Raw genomic sequence first — 16,498 nt, 5'->3', positions numbered from 1 at the left:
TCCCAAAGCATTTAAGTGCCAATGTCTGGAACAAAAACAGCTTCAATTTAAATTGGAAAATACGACTGAAATATGTCGCCGGCAGCTCCCCTTTCCACTTTTTCATTTCACTTTCCACAAGAGAAAAGAACAAACGACAAAAAAATCGAAAAAAAAACAATAAAGAAAAACTAAGGAAAAACGTAAACATCAAGCAAAAGAGTGAACGCAGCACAAGTTCAAGATTCTCTCACAGTTAGAGTCGGAGTCGGGGGGCTCCCAGCAGCTAAAAGTAGAAACACACGACGAGACGACGCAATAAACTGAATGCCGAAAGTAGTTTAATGCAGTTTGCTGGGGATCCTTGACTTTTGCTGCTGCGGCTGCTGCTGCTGTTCCCAACTGTTCCCCGATGCATTTTCCCGCTTTGGCGCACGACAACAACAACAAAGAAAATGCATAGCTGCGTTTAGGTCCTCTGCCTATGAGCATTGCCGATCCAGTTCCCGTTCCCGAGCCGATAGTTTGCTTGATCTATTTTTGGCCTAGCCAAGCCCAGCATTGTCTTGTCGCCTCGAGTAATTTGTTTGCTGCGCTAGTGTTTGTATGAAGCGTACACTGAAGAAAATAGTGTTATGCAAATATCTAATAAATGGAGAGTCAGAGAGAGCAGGAGTTGGAGTGAGAAAAACCTGTTGGTGCACTTCGCCTAGAACTTTTAAGGATATGAGGGCATAAATGGCTCAATTTAAATAGACAGAAAAGGATCGTTCACATGCTGGTTCATTTGAACTAGCTCATTAAAACAAACTGCTGCAAATAATTTATTTACTTTTAAGCTCAGATAGGCTTAGCTTTACATCAGAGAGGTGAAGTCAGCTCCCATTTTCAGACTTTAATTTTAAAGCTAATTAAATACCTCTTCATACTAAAATCTTAAACTAGTTCCAATTCGCAGCAAAAGTCCAGTTGGTAGGTTACAAGAATAAGCTCTTAATTTACTTGACAACATGTTATGGCTAATTTGCCAATAATCCATCATTTTGCTTTAAGAACTTTACTTAGTCATTTGCACAGGTGTTTTAAGGTATACAATTTGTCGCGCAGTGTAGGCACTATAAAAACATTAAACATACATACATATCGGCAGCTGTTGGATGTGACAACAGCGGGACAGTGGCAAACAAACAAAGTGGCTGATCGACGCCTTTGGCATCGATACTTTTGAAATCAGCATCGAAAGCACATATCGACCCGTTTATAAGCATAAAAATGCAAAATTTCTTCGCTTATGGCAAACACTCAAAAAACGATACCAAGCGAAAATGGAACTGCAACTGCAACTGCAACGCGTGCGCTTTGTGTTAGTTTTTCCCCAATGGCCCGCAAATTAAAAATAGTGAACATTAGATGAGCGAACAGCAGCAAGCAGAGCTACTTGAACAGCGTCTGGAAATGTCAAGAGTGCGTCGACATTGCATGTTGACACTGGAAATGCGACGGCAAACGTCAACGCTGACGCTAGCAGAACTATTACGAGTTCCATGTACCGTCAACAATAACAACAACAACTGCAGCAACGCGCGCGCGCTCATCCCCCTCCACAGCGACGCAGACATGCCGCACAGAATCGTTGCAGGGGGCAACCAAATGGAGTTGCCCATAAATGGGGGAAGTTGCGTGCGCATCTATCGTGAGTCTACTTCCGTCTCCTACCTCTCTCTCACTTTGAGTGAGTGAGCGTATGTGTGTGTGTGTGTGTTTTGCTTGGCTACCAGGCGTGTGCGCATGTGAGCTGCCAGATTTATGTTGAAACAATTTCACATTGCGCTGGCATTAAGATGCATTAAAGCCATAGGCTTATCATTTACAAGCTCGCACCTAAAGATACATAAAAGCGTAGGAAACTAACACATGGAGCTGAGCGAAGCTGAACGAGAGAGCGAGAGAAAGAGCAAGGGAGACAGCTATAAGGCATAGCAAACTAGAGAGAAGAGCATGGATCAGAGCTGGAGTTCATTTCCGCTGGCGCTGAGCAGTTGGGCTGCCATTTTAGTGCATTTTTATGGCAGAGCGAGGGTATTCGAATGTTGACACGAAATATGTAACGCCCACAGAAAAATATGTATGTGCATGTATCTCGACTCTGAGTTAAGAAATATTCGGATCAGGCGAACCGATATAATGACAAAGTTTCTTGCTGCAAAAATTATCTGAGGAACAGATTTATACTTTAAAGCAGTTAATATATAAAACATATATAATAATAATAAATTATAATATAGCTAAGTTCGCTAGTTTACTTTTTAATGGATCATATATTATATTGATTATACATTCTGTATTGAAGAACTCATTAAAATTAGCACCTTGAACTTATGCAAGTCTTAAAAACATGAAGTAATATTTTTACCTTAATATTTATAAAACTAAAATTATTTTATTACCAATTTGCTTAAATGTAGCTATATTTTATAATATATTTATACAGCAAAAATATATTTTAATTATATATTTATTTTTTTGGTCAATATATTTCGATTGCTATGGCTAGTATTTTAATTTTTGAATATATGCTCAATGATAAAAATTTTAATTTAATTATTTAAAAAAATATGCTATACATTTTTAAAATTTTTAACCAAAAATTTTATAAATAAAACAATAACTTCAACATAAATTTTCAATATATAAACTTAAAAAAAACGCAAACATATAGTAAAAATTAAATAGTTAATATTTGATAAATATTTGATAAATTAATATTTGATAAATACATTATTTTTTGCTCTTAAGCTTTTTAGCTATATATTTTTAATTTACTATAATAGTATTTATTATTATTATTATTTATATATTTAATACTTCATATATTTTATTTACATTTATTTCACCAAGCAACATTTTATATTTAATTTTTTATAAGTTCTAACGTAAGAGTATCGTCTCCTCGACTGCTCGAGTTTCGCTTCTATTTCCTATTGTAGTTTAATGGCGCATTTGGTGGATCGTTAAAGTCAAGTCCCCAAATGGCGTTCAATTTCAATTTTCGTTTTAATGTGCAATAAGCAAGCTCTTTTACAGTTGTTCATTTGGACTAATTGCACACGTTTTTCTGCTTGCAGTTGACCCCATGTCAATGGCCACAATGCAACTGCAGTCAATGGACGTGAAGCTGGAGCTGGAGACGCCGCCGTTGCCTATACATCCACCGCCAAACATCAATGCCAGCGGCATTGTCTATGGCTTTCGCACGCGCCACTTGTCCTGCATCGAGGAGAATGACTCCGACTCCCTGCACGGCTCATCCATACCACGTGCCTATGATCTCATGCAGCAGGCAGATGAAACCTTTCAAAAGCTAAACGCTGGTCAAAGCTACGCAACGGAGGAGGAGGAGGACGAGCAGGATGATGACGATGAGGATGGGGCGCAAACGGACGAGGATGAAGATGTGCCCGACACCATTGCCATGATCGATGAGTCGCGTCTATGTGATGCCGACTATCTGGACGAGCTGATCGCTGAGGAGCAGCATGAAGCAGCAAACACTAAGCTGGCCGACTCTGGCAACGTGGAGGAGGACTTTTGGCAGCCCAGCTTCAATCGCAATGACATCATGATGACCTCTTGCTATGGCACACTGAACAGCTCCTTTGGCAGTGAGCTGTCCACCCCAGCAGCCACGCCCAAGAAAGCGCCAGAGCCGCTGTATGCCACGCCCGAGAAACGCCGCAAAAATAATCGCAGCTTCGACTCAACCTGCGCATCGCAGACCAGCTCCATTTATGGCGGCTCCATGAATTCCTCATTAGAGCTCAACTACATAATGAGCTCGGCGAGCACATTGCGTGGCGCCTGCGTGCCACCCATGGATCTGTCGCTGATATCGAACGATGGCATCAGCGCCCTCGACTGGGGCTCCGCCAGTGTGACTTGCGTCTTGGACACTGGCAATGGCAATCCCGCCGAGGAACTGGACGAGGAGACGGCAGCCAAGTGCTTGAGTGCAGCGGAGAGCGGTAAGTGATCGTTCAATATTAACTATATGAAAATAAAGCTTTGAAAATATATATATATATATATATATATCTGTGATCAGCTCAAGTCTTGATTTAACCAACGCTCGAGCGCCTCTTTCCTCTACGATTCTTATGACATGCGATCGGCTCGAATTCTAATCAAGCCTCCAATTTGTATTTTATTTAGTTATATAGCTTATGTTTTCAGTTCCGAAAATCTCATAATTTGCAATCAATTTTGAATTCAATTATTCAAGCAATTTACCATTTAGTGAAGTTTCCCTGCAAAATGACATTTTGATGAATTTATGCGCTTCTTTTGCCAAATGGATTTCACTTTGACCCATTTATTAAACTTTCGTAGGCTAGTTGACGATTGTCAGGCAATCGATCAATGCATCCGGACAGGTTAACCAGGTACATCAACTAAACCCATTTATAATCCTTCATTACCTGACACAAATACAAAATGCACAAAAAGCTTTTAATGATCCGCTCGCAGACTCCTTTTAATGCTCGGCATTAGAAAGGTGGCCCGCAAGGCGGTGGCTGACCCCCGCAAAAACGAAGCCACATTCATTGCCACATCAAAAACCAACAAACTAAATAAGCAGAGAGTGAGTGAGAGAGAGGAGTGAGTGAGCGAGAGAGCTGCAGTGAAAGCCATCAGGCTGCCAGGCAGACCATTTCACACAGATGTTTAACAGGCCAGTCAGGGTCATAAATCATCGAACAATATATATATAAATTTGGATATGCATATGTAAACATATATATGTGCATGTCTTTCTATATCCCTCGGGTGAAATTCGCTGACATTGACAGTTTCTAATAAGAAAATCGTTGGGATTTATGCCGCCCCGTTTTAGCCCGTTCTGCTCCTCCCGTGCGCACGCTCAACTTTAATTTAAAACTAATCAATAAAACGGCGCAGAATGCAACGAAATCTATTCAACAAATTGCAAAATGATGCTGCAATGTGCAATGTCACAGTAATTTACGTGCCGACCACAAAACTGATGAAAATTTATGCAAAGGGTTAAGTGTCAGACTCGTCGAAGCTGCGCACAGTGGCGCAAATTGAGCATTTAGTGGTCGAAACAGGAAACTTTAAATTTATTTGTAATCAAATGAAAATGGTCCAAACAAATATAATAATCGAATCCGAATATAATAATCGAATATAATAATCGAATCCAAAATTAATATAATAATCGAAAAGGTGGAAGAATCTAAAAGATAAGTTATTTTTATTATTGTTAATTAAAATGCGTAAAAAAACAGTAAAATGTATAAAATATATAAAATTTTACATATAACTTATAGGTCAAATATTTGATATATTTGTGATACTTTTCTGGTATATTTTTGATAGCTAAACTAATTAGTTGAAAATTTCTTTCTTTAGAAATGCTAACATTTATATAAAAATAAAAAAATAATAAAATGATAATAATAATAATAATAATATAATAATAATATAAATAAAAATATATAAAATAATATATATAATATTTATAAAAATAATACCCTGTCAATTTGCCAAGAAATCTTTAAATATTAACAATTAATTACATAATAAAAATTAAAATATTTAATAAAAAAATGTTAGAAAAAAAAGCTTAATACTAGAAAAGACTATTCCATAACCAAAGCCAGTTGTCTGAAATTCATACTTATAATTCAAGTCAATTTTCTCATATTTATCAACTTTTTTGATCAAACATATCAAGTAATGCCCACTGTGCATTATTTTCATCCATATTCCACACTCTTTTTGCCCTGCCTCGCGTGCATAAGTGAAAAGTCATGAATCATATATACATACATCATGTGCACAACGCACCTTTGCAAACTGAATAATAATGTTAATGATGATGATGATGATGGTGGTGGCAATGACGATAATGATGATTGTATATTGCAGTTTGCTAAGCTGTCCAAGCCACAGCGATCCATCGGAGCCGCTAGACTCTGAAGCATAGAATTCGAGTGGCCATAAAGTTACATTGCTTATCGCTGAAGAACTTTTAAAAAACACTTGAGATAGCGCGCTGAGAACGTGCAGTGAGACCCAGAAGCAACGCGGTCCCCCAAGAAATACAGGTAGAACAAGTGAGAACTTTCCTGCTGGGTATAAGCGACTGTGCCTTGCTCTGTTTGACGTGCAAATATGCTGAGTCGAAAGGGAATTTTTTGATGTAAATATCTGAAGTTTAGATTTGAAAATCGCACACTCTAGGATATGATAGGATAGATAGGATATCCTGTAGGTTTGAGTGTTAAGAATTGCAGTTTATTATACTTATTCCTTTACTAGGACAATCTTTCGATTGTTCTTTCAATCGAAATCTCAGAACTTTTGCTTGCTACTTTAAGGTCTCATGGGAGGGTGTTTAGCAAATTTTGAACAACTGAGTATAATAATATCCATGATCTATAAAATACATGATCTTTAGCTTAACAAATAAATATCTAGCATAACTGTTTTATATAACTTCTGAAACTTAGATAAGGCTGAAAAGTGCTTGTGTTCTCAATGATTTCGATGACTATCTTCAGAGAGTCTATATATTTATTTCTATATAAGACTATCATTTATACAATCATTTATACAATGAGTTCTTCCTCTTATAGTATAGAACTTACATGAAGTACGAAAGGCAGTTCAAACAAAACCAATATACTCTTCTTTACACTCGACGAACTGAGCACAATTTGATCTTTGAAGAGATTTGTATACAGTCTATATATCTATATACCTTTATCAATTTGTGTACCTTTATATATCTTTATACTTTACTAAATACTAAATATTATATATATAATCTGCGAGCAGAGTATAGTTATATTTTGACTATAGCTGTCTGTTTATATTCCATCTAAAACATTCTGAACAAACCGAATATCCTCGTCTTACACACCCTGCGTACAGAGTATAACAAGACCTAAGTACACACAGCGCAAGAAATAGTTGAAGAGAAGCGCAAGGGATGCGAGAGGTGTGCGCGAGGATTGAGAGGAGTCAGTGGCAGCAGCAGCAGTAACAGCAGCAGCAGTTGGAGCTGGAGCTGGAGTGTCCGCTTGTTAGGTATTGCTTGTATCTACAAATAGACTCCGTCGAGCTGACGGCCACAAGACAAACTCAAACAAAAGACCAAACGGTAGTTGCCACGAATGGTCCGTCGCACCAAAAACCGGCTGACAAAAGAAAGAGACAGAGAGGCAGAGTGAGAGAGAGATGATGGGCAGAAGTAAAAGAACCCAAAGAAAACTTCGCTTGCAACTTTGTTGTGGCAACAACCAGCTAACATCGTCCAGTCGCATCTCTTGCCCCAGCGACTATTTATTAACATCGAGCGCTACAGCGAACACCCAATAACAACGTCTGTCCGCCTAGTTGAATGCATTTTGTGTGTTCAACGATTTCCCACAACTGATATATACATATATACCTATATACCTATATATATATATATATATTGATTGGCTCTTCCAGTATTTATGACCTGCAAACGGTTGTAGATTTCGTTGTCTCAACTCTTCTCTTTTTTTAGCATAGATAAGCTAGAGATATATTTAGGTGGATGGTTTGAGCAGTTTTCTAAAATTAATGGTTTCACTTTTCAGTCAGAATAGAAATATAGAAACTCCTCGGGAAGTAAATGTTGGCATAAGAGAAATGAAGGGAAATACAAACTATGAACACTTATGTATATAGGCTTAGAAATATTCTATACATTTGTTTTAATCTTTTATATTGAAACTTAATTTTAATAAATTTTATAATTTCGAGATTTATCTATATATCTATATATATCTATATAGTATATTTAGAAATGAAAAATGAAAAACCGAAAGTATTAAATCAAACTTTATTCAAAATAATAATTTTAGAATAATTTTAATTTTTCTAAAGTTCAATTTCGTGAGTCTTTCATTTATGGAAGATATCTTACATACAGTTTTTAAACATTATTAAATATTAAAAAAATTTAAAAAAAATAAATGAATTGATTTTATATTAACAACCTGCATTTAAATTTTCGGGATACCCCCAATAGTTTAGATTTTATAGCCCAACAAACTTTTTTTAAGGTGCTGGTTGAAATAAGCTGTGAACCACTGTAGATATCAGCTACAGCTAAAGTATTTTATGTATTACACCCTTAACTTCATACATAAATATGCCTAATTTAAGCCCATACCTACAAAACATAAGCCTAATTTCGATATACTTCAATTACTATCTTAATAAATCTTGGAAAATATATCAATGCATTATCGAATTGATATCGATTACCATTACAGTGATATTAATGAACCTAACTATGAAACTATTGCATTAAAATTTTAGGGAATCTATAGAGAACATGTCTGAAATTATATGAAATAGGAAAATAAGACTCATACCGATAAATTTCAAAGACATTGTCTATCGAATTTATCGAAATATTACAATTACAATGTACTAAATCTATAGGCGTCATCTAGTAGCATGCATATCGATAAACATAATTCCGATAACTGTTAAATAAAATCCAATGAAATCTAGCGACATGTTCCAATTGTCGACCAACCACTGTTAATCACGTAATACTCTGTCGCCGTCGGCATTTAGAACAATAGACCATAATACACTCTAGCACAATGGAAATCAGGTAGTTGCTAAGTAGACCAATCAGAGCCCACACAGTGAAGCACATGTAAGGCGCACAAATGAGGTAATTCCTGTGACACAATCTTGATTAATGAGCCGCGCTGTGGCAGATGATGATTTGTAATAATAGACACTTATATTCGACAATTTCGAAAGGGAAATCTGTGCTAGCTCTATTTTTAATAGCATGATGCAAAAATCAGTGTGTTTTATTTTATAGATGATAAGCAAGTGATGATAAGTGCGTTCCATACAAATATTTTTGATTAGATTTTAACAAAATGATTTGAATTTGTGGTATGAAATCAAAAATAATTAAATATTACAAGTAAATGAAAGCCAGGAATCTATGAACAAAAGTTTTGGAGTTGTAGACATGTAAATAAGCTAGTTCATTGAACATTCGTTAAGTAGTTCTGTGTCTTGTAGACTTTTGTCTTTGAAGTTGTTTCCTATATATTGTGTGCCTGAGGTTTGCCACTTTCTAGTCTGCCATCCTTCGTTAACCCTCATCAGAAATCTTCCGTGTTGCACCTAATGTAACCCTTATTATAGCTTATCTGCATTTGAAAACCTGTGAGAAGTCAGCACGAGGCAAAGTCTTGCCGCTTGCGTCATCAGCTCAGCGCCGTTGGCTGTGTCGCTATTTCGGGTACGCGTGATAAGCGCGAGTCAGCGCCTCAATCAGTCAAAACTCACAAAAAAAAAACAACAAATACAAATAAGAGCAAGAAAAACAACAACGAAGCGTGAATGAATTTTTCCACACAAATTGAAAATGAAAATGAAATGTGCGATAGTCAACTGATAAGCGCAGCGAACACGGACTGAGCGCCGCATATAGATCTTATATCAGCTGCGGAGAGCAAGAGCGACAGTGGCAGAGAGGGAGAGAGAACCCACGCAGTGAGCAACGCTCAGGCTGTGTTTTGGTTAACCGGTAAAGCATTTCGTGTAGACTTTCCATTGTAGAGTTGCGCTCTCAGCTGACTGGCTGACACTTGTTTGGCTTTTCTGCTCAGTACCCTCGTTCAGTCTTGAAACGCGTTTTAAAGCTCGAGTGTCGCGTCTTTCTCGCCAGCGCTCGCTTACGTCTGTAGCGATCGCGTGTTGCGCGACATCATTTGGATACGGTTTCATTACGCGGCTCGTGTTTAAATCGTTTAACCGAAAAAACGCAAAGTTGCAAAAATTAACGAAATCTATGCCGGCTGTGTCTACCGGGTAAATGTGTATCGAAATACCTGGAAGTTGTCTAAAACATATTCTTATTGTGCGTGTGTCTATCTATCGTTGAGCAGTTCTCGATTTAACTGTTTACTTTCAAGTGGAACGATACGTAAAACGATTTTTAAAATCAAAAATTAATAAAGTAAAAATACAAAATTATAAAATAACTGCCAATATAAATATGTACAGAAAGAAATTAAAAATTCCCATTTATTTAAGAAAAAATTCCCTGAAATTTTGAAAAATTCCCTTTGCAACATCTTTATAAACGAAGACAACAAAAAAAGTTGCTGTGAAGGCAAAGTTAAAACGAGAAAAGATCGTGAGTCTGTAGAGAAGACAAAATGTAACTTGGCCGTAATCGATTGGCAACAACTGCAAAGGATACGTCAGGCTGCAGCAAACAGCTGCAACGGCCACACACACATACAAACACATACTGATGCCAATGCAGATATTCTGAATACATCAAACACACAGATACTATAGATACATGAGGCAGCCTGCCATATAAAAGATACATGCCATGTTCCCACTAACCAACCGCTCTTCGAGTGGCAAAAACACCAACAACAACGGCAACAGCAGCAGCAACAGCAACACCATTGGAAGCATCGACAACGAAAAGGATAAAATAAATTTCCAAAATAATTGGAGCTGCAATAAAACAACCGGTCGACGCGCTGGAAGTGGGTATAGCTGCAGTTTCTTAGGTAAATTCTCATGGGTGCCATAAGAACAAATAACCGTTAAGTGTAAATTCGTACATTTTGGCATACGTCATCATGGAAAACGGCATCTGTTTGCATGGAGTATTTTGGTTGAGTCCGATTATTTATTGATTCTGTAGAAACTCGTTGAAAAGAAGTTGAAAAAGTCAATTAAATAAGCTTACCCCATAAAAATGTTATTGATTGCTGCATAATGTGAGGGTTGGATAATTATTTATTGCTCATCATTAAAAATCGAAGCGTGTAAATAATCAACAATTGATTATTCAGCTATTCATTTAAGCGTTAATTATGAAAAGGTGTTTCACGCAGCGTCCGCCCACTTCACGTAGATTCTCAAATTCCATTATAATGCATTGCTTTCCATTATTATCCATATCTCTCTCCCTCCATCACTCCCCTCTTTTGTAGATGTTGTTACTTTTTGCATTAAATTGCAATGCTTTGCACTCATTTACATGTCGCGTCGCAGAACATTCCAATTCCTTCCCCGTTGGCTGTTGTGTTTTGTTGTTGTTTTAGTCTCTTAGCATGGAGAGACAATGCAACTCTTTTGTCATTGGAAGGGCTTTGCAACGGGTCGGCAGGAAGTCTGTCTGTGTGTGCCATGAAAAATGCCATAAGAATTCCAACAGCAGCAGCAGCGGCGGCGGCGGCGGCTTCGGATGCGCTTTACGCTTGCGCAATTCGTAAAGCTTTTTTTTCTTTTGCGCTCCTTTCGTTGCGCATGCCAAAGCTTCAATAAAAAGAGCGGTGAGGGAAGCTTGCAGAATGGGCAGAGTGGAGTGGAGAGTGTACGGAGCGCTGTCGGTGTGTGCTTTTATTTGTTTGCTGTGTAGAATTCCCAGAAATGTCTTATTTCGAAATTTGTTAACAAGCAGACACAAACACTCGCACACATACAAATACATATACACGTATCACATGCTTGTCTCCACGCATGGATTGTGTTCAGGAGCGGCAGAAGGAGGGTTCAAATAGTGTATCAAGTGTTTGTACGTTTATATTGTTGATGTGCTGCGCTTTCAAGTTGAAGGTTAAAGTTGAGATTTACCTCGCGTCTTTTCAATTGAGTTAGAAAATGAGTGTAGAGATGTGTATGCGTGTGTGTGTGTGTGCTTGTGCTTATTTGTTTGGTTCTTGAGAGTTTTTAAATTTGCCTCGAGTGGCAACAGACAAATCCTTTGTGTGTTCGCATCTTAGACCTTCAACGGAATGGCACAAAGGAAAGAATTTACAAATTTTTGACAGCATGAAAATATTTACCTTTATTTGTCGAATTGTTTACACAGATATGCAGCAACAGGTACTCAATTAAGCCATACAATGGACATAATCTCATACCAATCAAGCACGACTACAATAAAAATCATATTGCAGCACAATGATGGCCCGCAAATTAAAAACGCTGATCGTGGCCATATTCAAAGTGTGTTTAATAGCATATTGCCAGAGCTGCTGACCCACCATAACAAGTCTAATTAAGATGCTATTTAAAACAGCAAACAGCACAGCAAGAAATTGAATAAATTTAGTTTTGCTATTGCGATTTGCATGCAGCTGTTTAAATATCGAGGTCTCCGCATTTAGAAAGGGAAAGACCCACAGGGAAGAGGAAGAGTTCCATGAGTGTGGCAATGAGTTAAGTCTTGCTGCCAAAACACACCCTCAGGGCTCATTAGGAGCACTTTGCTGCGTGTGTGTGAGTGAGATTTATTAGCGAACACTGGCGGCAAATTAGCTGGAAATGTGCAGCCGAACATGCAGAGAAGGCGTAAGGAGTTGGGGTGTGGATAGAGGGGGAACGGTTAGACTGGACTGGACTGGAACGGCCCGTGGCTCTCTTGGATGGTTAATTGCGCGGCTGTGCTCAGCGGGTCGCCCGGCCAAATGAGCGTTTAAAGTGTCTGCGATGTTAGATTGCAACATGCGGCAGCCGCTGCTGTTCGCGAATGGCATGCAAAATTCAAACAAGTTGGCAGCCCTGCGCACGAAATGCGCACTTAAAGCCGCTGCGCCATGGCAAATCGCATTCGATTTGTTGTTGCCAGCGCGCAGTCACATTTTGAATTATTTGACACTTTGCATGCGCTCATCTTCCAGGCGCTACGTCTCGCTCGCACTCACACACTCACTCGCTCTTAGTCTCTTTCTTCCTACCCTTCCCCTCACTGCAGTTTATTAACTCATTATTTTGAATTGAGCGTCTTTGGCCGACGGCTAAAGCATGTTGCAAAAGTTTCTGCTGCCTTGACAAGTTGTTGTCCCACTCTCTCGCTCTATCAGCCTCTATCTATCTCTGTTGCACAACTTTCCTTGAGATTCCCAGCTGAAAGCATCGCAAAATCTTTTGTAGTTGATTGAGTGCTCGGCGCTCTTTTTCTCATTAGTGAAATGAATATTTTTTCTCTTTATTTCTGCATGCTTCGTAATTTCGAACATAAAGTTAATCACATTGCGGCTTGTCTTTTAATTAAGGCAATCAATAATTTGTGAGTAATCCTTAATTGATGTCAACTACAAAACGAAGCGTCACATGAACAAAATTTGTGTGCAAAGAAATTAAAAGAATTTTTAATTGATTTTTTTTTTGAAGATTTTTGAGGTCAGTTGAATGGTTCCAGACTCTGTTTAGACTTCTATTAATAAAGTCTAAATCTATTATTATATTAAATATTTAACTATGAAACAGAATTTGCTGTGGTAAGCCTTAGGACTAATTTAATTTGGTTTGTAAAGAGAGATTGTTGTGTTTTTCTAGGGTATATATTGCTAGGCCTATATAGCTACGTATCATATTTTAGTAGATTTTCATTTTCAAACTAAAATAAAAAAGAAATGTTTGTTTTTTAGTGGCCTTTTATGTACAGTTCACATTCATTCTCTACCTTCCCCAATTAATTTGGACATGAAACGTTTTTTTTGCATTTAAATAATTTTTGAATTGTTGACCTCCAACAAGATTCGAGTCGAATTGCCGACAAACATTTGAAACACACAAAAAATCTTAATAATTATTTGCACATTTGTTTGTTCAAATTGCTGTTTTCGATTGCCAAAAGGCAATAGCAGCCGCGTAACACTTTGTTGTAGTAAGCGCGTCGGCCAAAGATAAAACAAAACAAAAGGAGAAAAAACAATCAACAATTCATATCTCATCTGTGTCGGAGTCAAGTTGTAGGCGTTGCTTGACGGTAGCGCCGACAGTGTCAAAAGAGACATCAACAAGCTGACGTGGACACGTGAAAACACAAATAAAAAAAACCCATCGAAGGAATGTCCCTAATGTATGCAAATATGTAATTTGTAAAATATAAGCACAGGATATATAATTTATAAAAAATAGTCAATTCAAGTTACGTTTGCTTTGATATCAAGTTTATACATCAAAGGCTTATAAAATGCTTCAAAAGTCTCCAATTCTTCAATATAAATATTTTAAGTCTTATTACTAATATTAATCTTAGTTGAAAAGACATTCCTCTAGCAGTAGTTAGTCATCGTCAAGAATTTCGTCAGTTTGTGATTAAGTTTTTTATAAGGAAATTTATCAGCCAAGAGCTTTTATGACGTATTACGAATAATTTAGTTTATATCTCAACTAGTCAGTTATTATATATTAAACATAATTTATAACTGATTAGTTTTTGATTCGAAATAAATTTCACAGAATTATAATTTGACATTTTTTAATGTCTGACTTTTTTCTAATATATAAAATTGTTAGTCAACTTTTTCTGGCTTTTGTGCAAAATTCTTTCAGTTGGCACGCGAAAAGTTTTGATAAGATAAGAATACATATATATATTGTAGAAATACAGCGCATATCTATTAGAATTCCCTGGCTGTCGCGCCTTTTGACCGGCGCACCTGTCGCACCTGTATTTGATAAACTTTGTAGGCGGCGCCAGGCGTTCGTCGTGCTTTTGTCTTTTATATTTTCGCTTCAATATTTACCAATAATTAAAGCAAAAACGAAGGTAATTGGCTTTGCTTGTTAACTCGGCTCGCATGCAAACATATCTCGCTATCTGAGTAGAGTTTGCTTTGTAGATTGTCGCGAAAAACAACTACAAATAGTTCGCCACAGTTGAGGAAGCGAATTACTTTGACTCTTTTTACGCTCTCTAAAGCAAATACGAATTTGCTTAGATTGCAAACACAAAAAGATGACAAATGTTTGTCCAGCAATTTGTTGTATGTGTGTGTGTGTGTGTGTGCGGGGGAGCGGTGCGAAAGCGTGACTTAAGCGCGTTAAAGCTCTTAAGATTGGTCAGAGTTTGCATTTGAGGTTTGGCCATGTCTGTGGGTCAGCCAGATAGCCAGGGTCAGCACTGGGTCAGCAGCTGAGCAGCTGAGTGTGTGTGAGAAAAAGATGTTTTGTTAGTTTGAATAGTTGTCAAATGTATATATATATATGTCAAATGATAATGTTAAGCTTAAAAGCAGGTAGAACATAATGTAAGCGTGCTGAAAGTCACATAGAAAGGCAATAATATATTAAAAGAAAGATGGAATAAAACAGAGAAAGATATTTATCTTAACTAGTCTTAGAAAACATATTTAAGTTGAATATAATTGAACCGATTTTTGCCACTCATATATCGCTTTTCTGTTATTTTTTAAAATTTATTTATAATTACGAATTTAATCGCGAAATAAAATAAATATATAGACAAAAAACGAGTAAAAGTTAGAAAGAGCGAGTGCTTTTCTTTCTCTATATTCTTCCCTATGGCATAGAAAGAACAGTTTCCTGGGAGAGCGTCGATTTCGCTTCTTCTCAATAATACAAATACCTTTCCATGCGATTTTCATAGTATCAGAATATTTTATATCTAATCAACAGAGTCAAAACAATCAGAGATTAATGCATTCAATATTGAGTCATTTACTAATGCATATTCCCTGTACGTATGGACAGACATTTGTTACATTTGACCTTTCTCTGAACTTATCTGTGACTAATTTTTATAATAAAAGAAGGAAAGTTATGGCAATGAATTATTCGTAGATTCGCCTCGAATTTAATAAGCATTGCATAAGCCAGGCTAAACCTTGATTGGGCTCTTCGACATTCACTTAAATTATCTTTTATTTGCGATTTGACATCAAGCAAACATTGGCAATTTTCGAACGTGGGTTGTTTATTCAATAAAATGTTGAGTGCACTTCGATATTTATTCAAAATCTAATAAATAAAAAAATAATAATTTCAAACTTCAGTTGTCATCGGGCTAAACGTTTCTCATTTGAATATTGTGCGAGTCGTTGACTAATTTCCTCACAAAAAACCTTTTTTTTTGCGAATGTATTTATGAATAATTTCATTCATTCATTGATTTTTTTTTATTATATTTGATTTATTTTTTAAGGTTTTTTTTGCTGTAGCTGAAGATGATTTAATGGATTGTTTTTGTTTTTGTTTTGTTTTTATTATTGTATTTTTGTTCGTGCCTTAACATTAACTTTCACCTGGGTCGTTTAAGTGAAATTGTTGCCTAATGACTGAGCATTTCTTTTAATTAGAAGACTCATCATGCGAGAGTATTCACAATAAAAACATTTCCCAGTTCCCAGACAATGGGCGGAACCAGCGGCCAAGTTTGTTGAACCTGTGCGCCGCAGTTGACAAGGTGCGTGCCAAGGGGCAATGCACAGAGTTAAAAACTCTGTAAAAAAAGCACTGAGAATTATTATTCATAATGATTAAAATTTTATCCGACATTAAGCTGGAAGAAATTTAAAAGATTGAAGAGTTGTTTTCAAGATCAAGATTTCAGATAAATTCTGAAAATTTATAAAAAAGTTTTCTAAGTAAGAAATGGAGGCGTGGGGTGTATGCGACTACGGCATACTCATCAACTGGCAAAGAA

The 16,498-nt window shown here is 36.9% G+C and overlaps 1 protein-coding gene across 3 annotated transcripts in view; it reads left to right on the top strand.

Moving 5' to 3' along the window:
• Positions 1-10,117: 10,117 nt before the first annotated feature.
• Positions 10,118-16,498, top strand: part of LOC111604446 (protein TANC2) — a 54,144-nt gene continuing 47,763 nt past the window's right edge. For 2 of the 3 annotated variants that reach the window (XM_030224180.1, XM_030224170.1), the window contains exon 1: positions 10,118-10,604. In XM_030224180.1, coding sequence (XP_030080040.1) covers positions 10,418-10,604 — 187 coding nt within the window. In that variant the 5' untranslated portion in view covers positions 10,118-10,417. The remainder of the gene's footprint in view (positions 10,605-16,498) is intronic. The other variant, XM_030224201.1, reaches the window with a different exon arrangement.

The sequence above is a fragment of the Drosophila hydei genome, unplaced genomic scaffold, assembly GCF_003285905.1.
Source record: "Drosophila hydei strain 15085-1641.00,03,60 unplaced genomic scaffold, DhydRS2 tig00000001-arrow-pilon, whole genome shotgun sequence".
NCBI classification, from domain to species: domain Eukaryota; kingdom Metazoa; phylum Arthropoda; class Insecta; order Diptera; family Drosophilidae; genus Drosophila; species Drosophila hydei.
The sequence above is the reverse complement of the archived record's forward strand: the minus strand, read 5'-3'. Positions and strand labels throughout refer to the sequence as shown.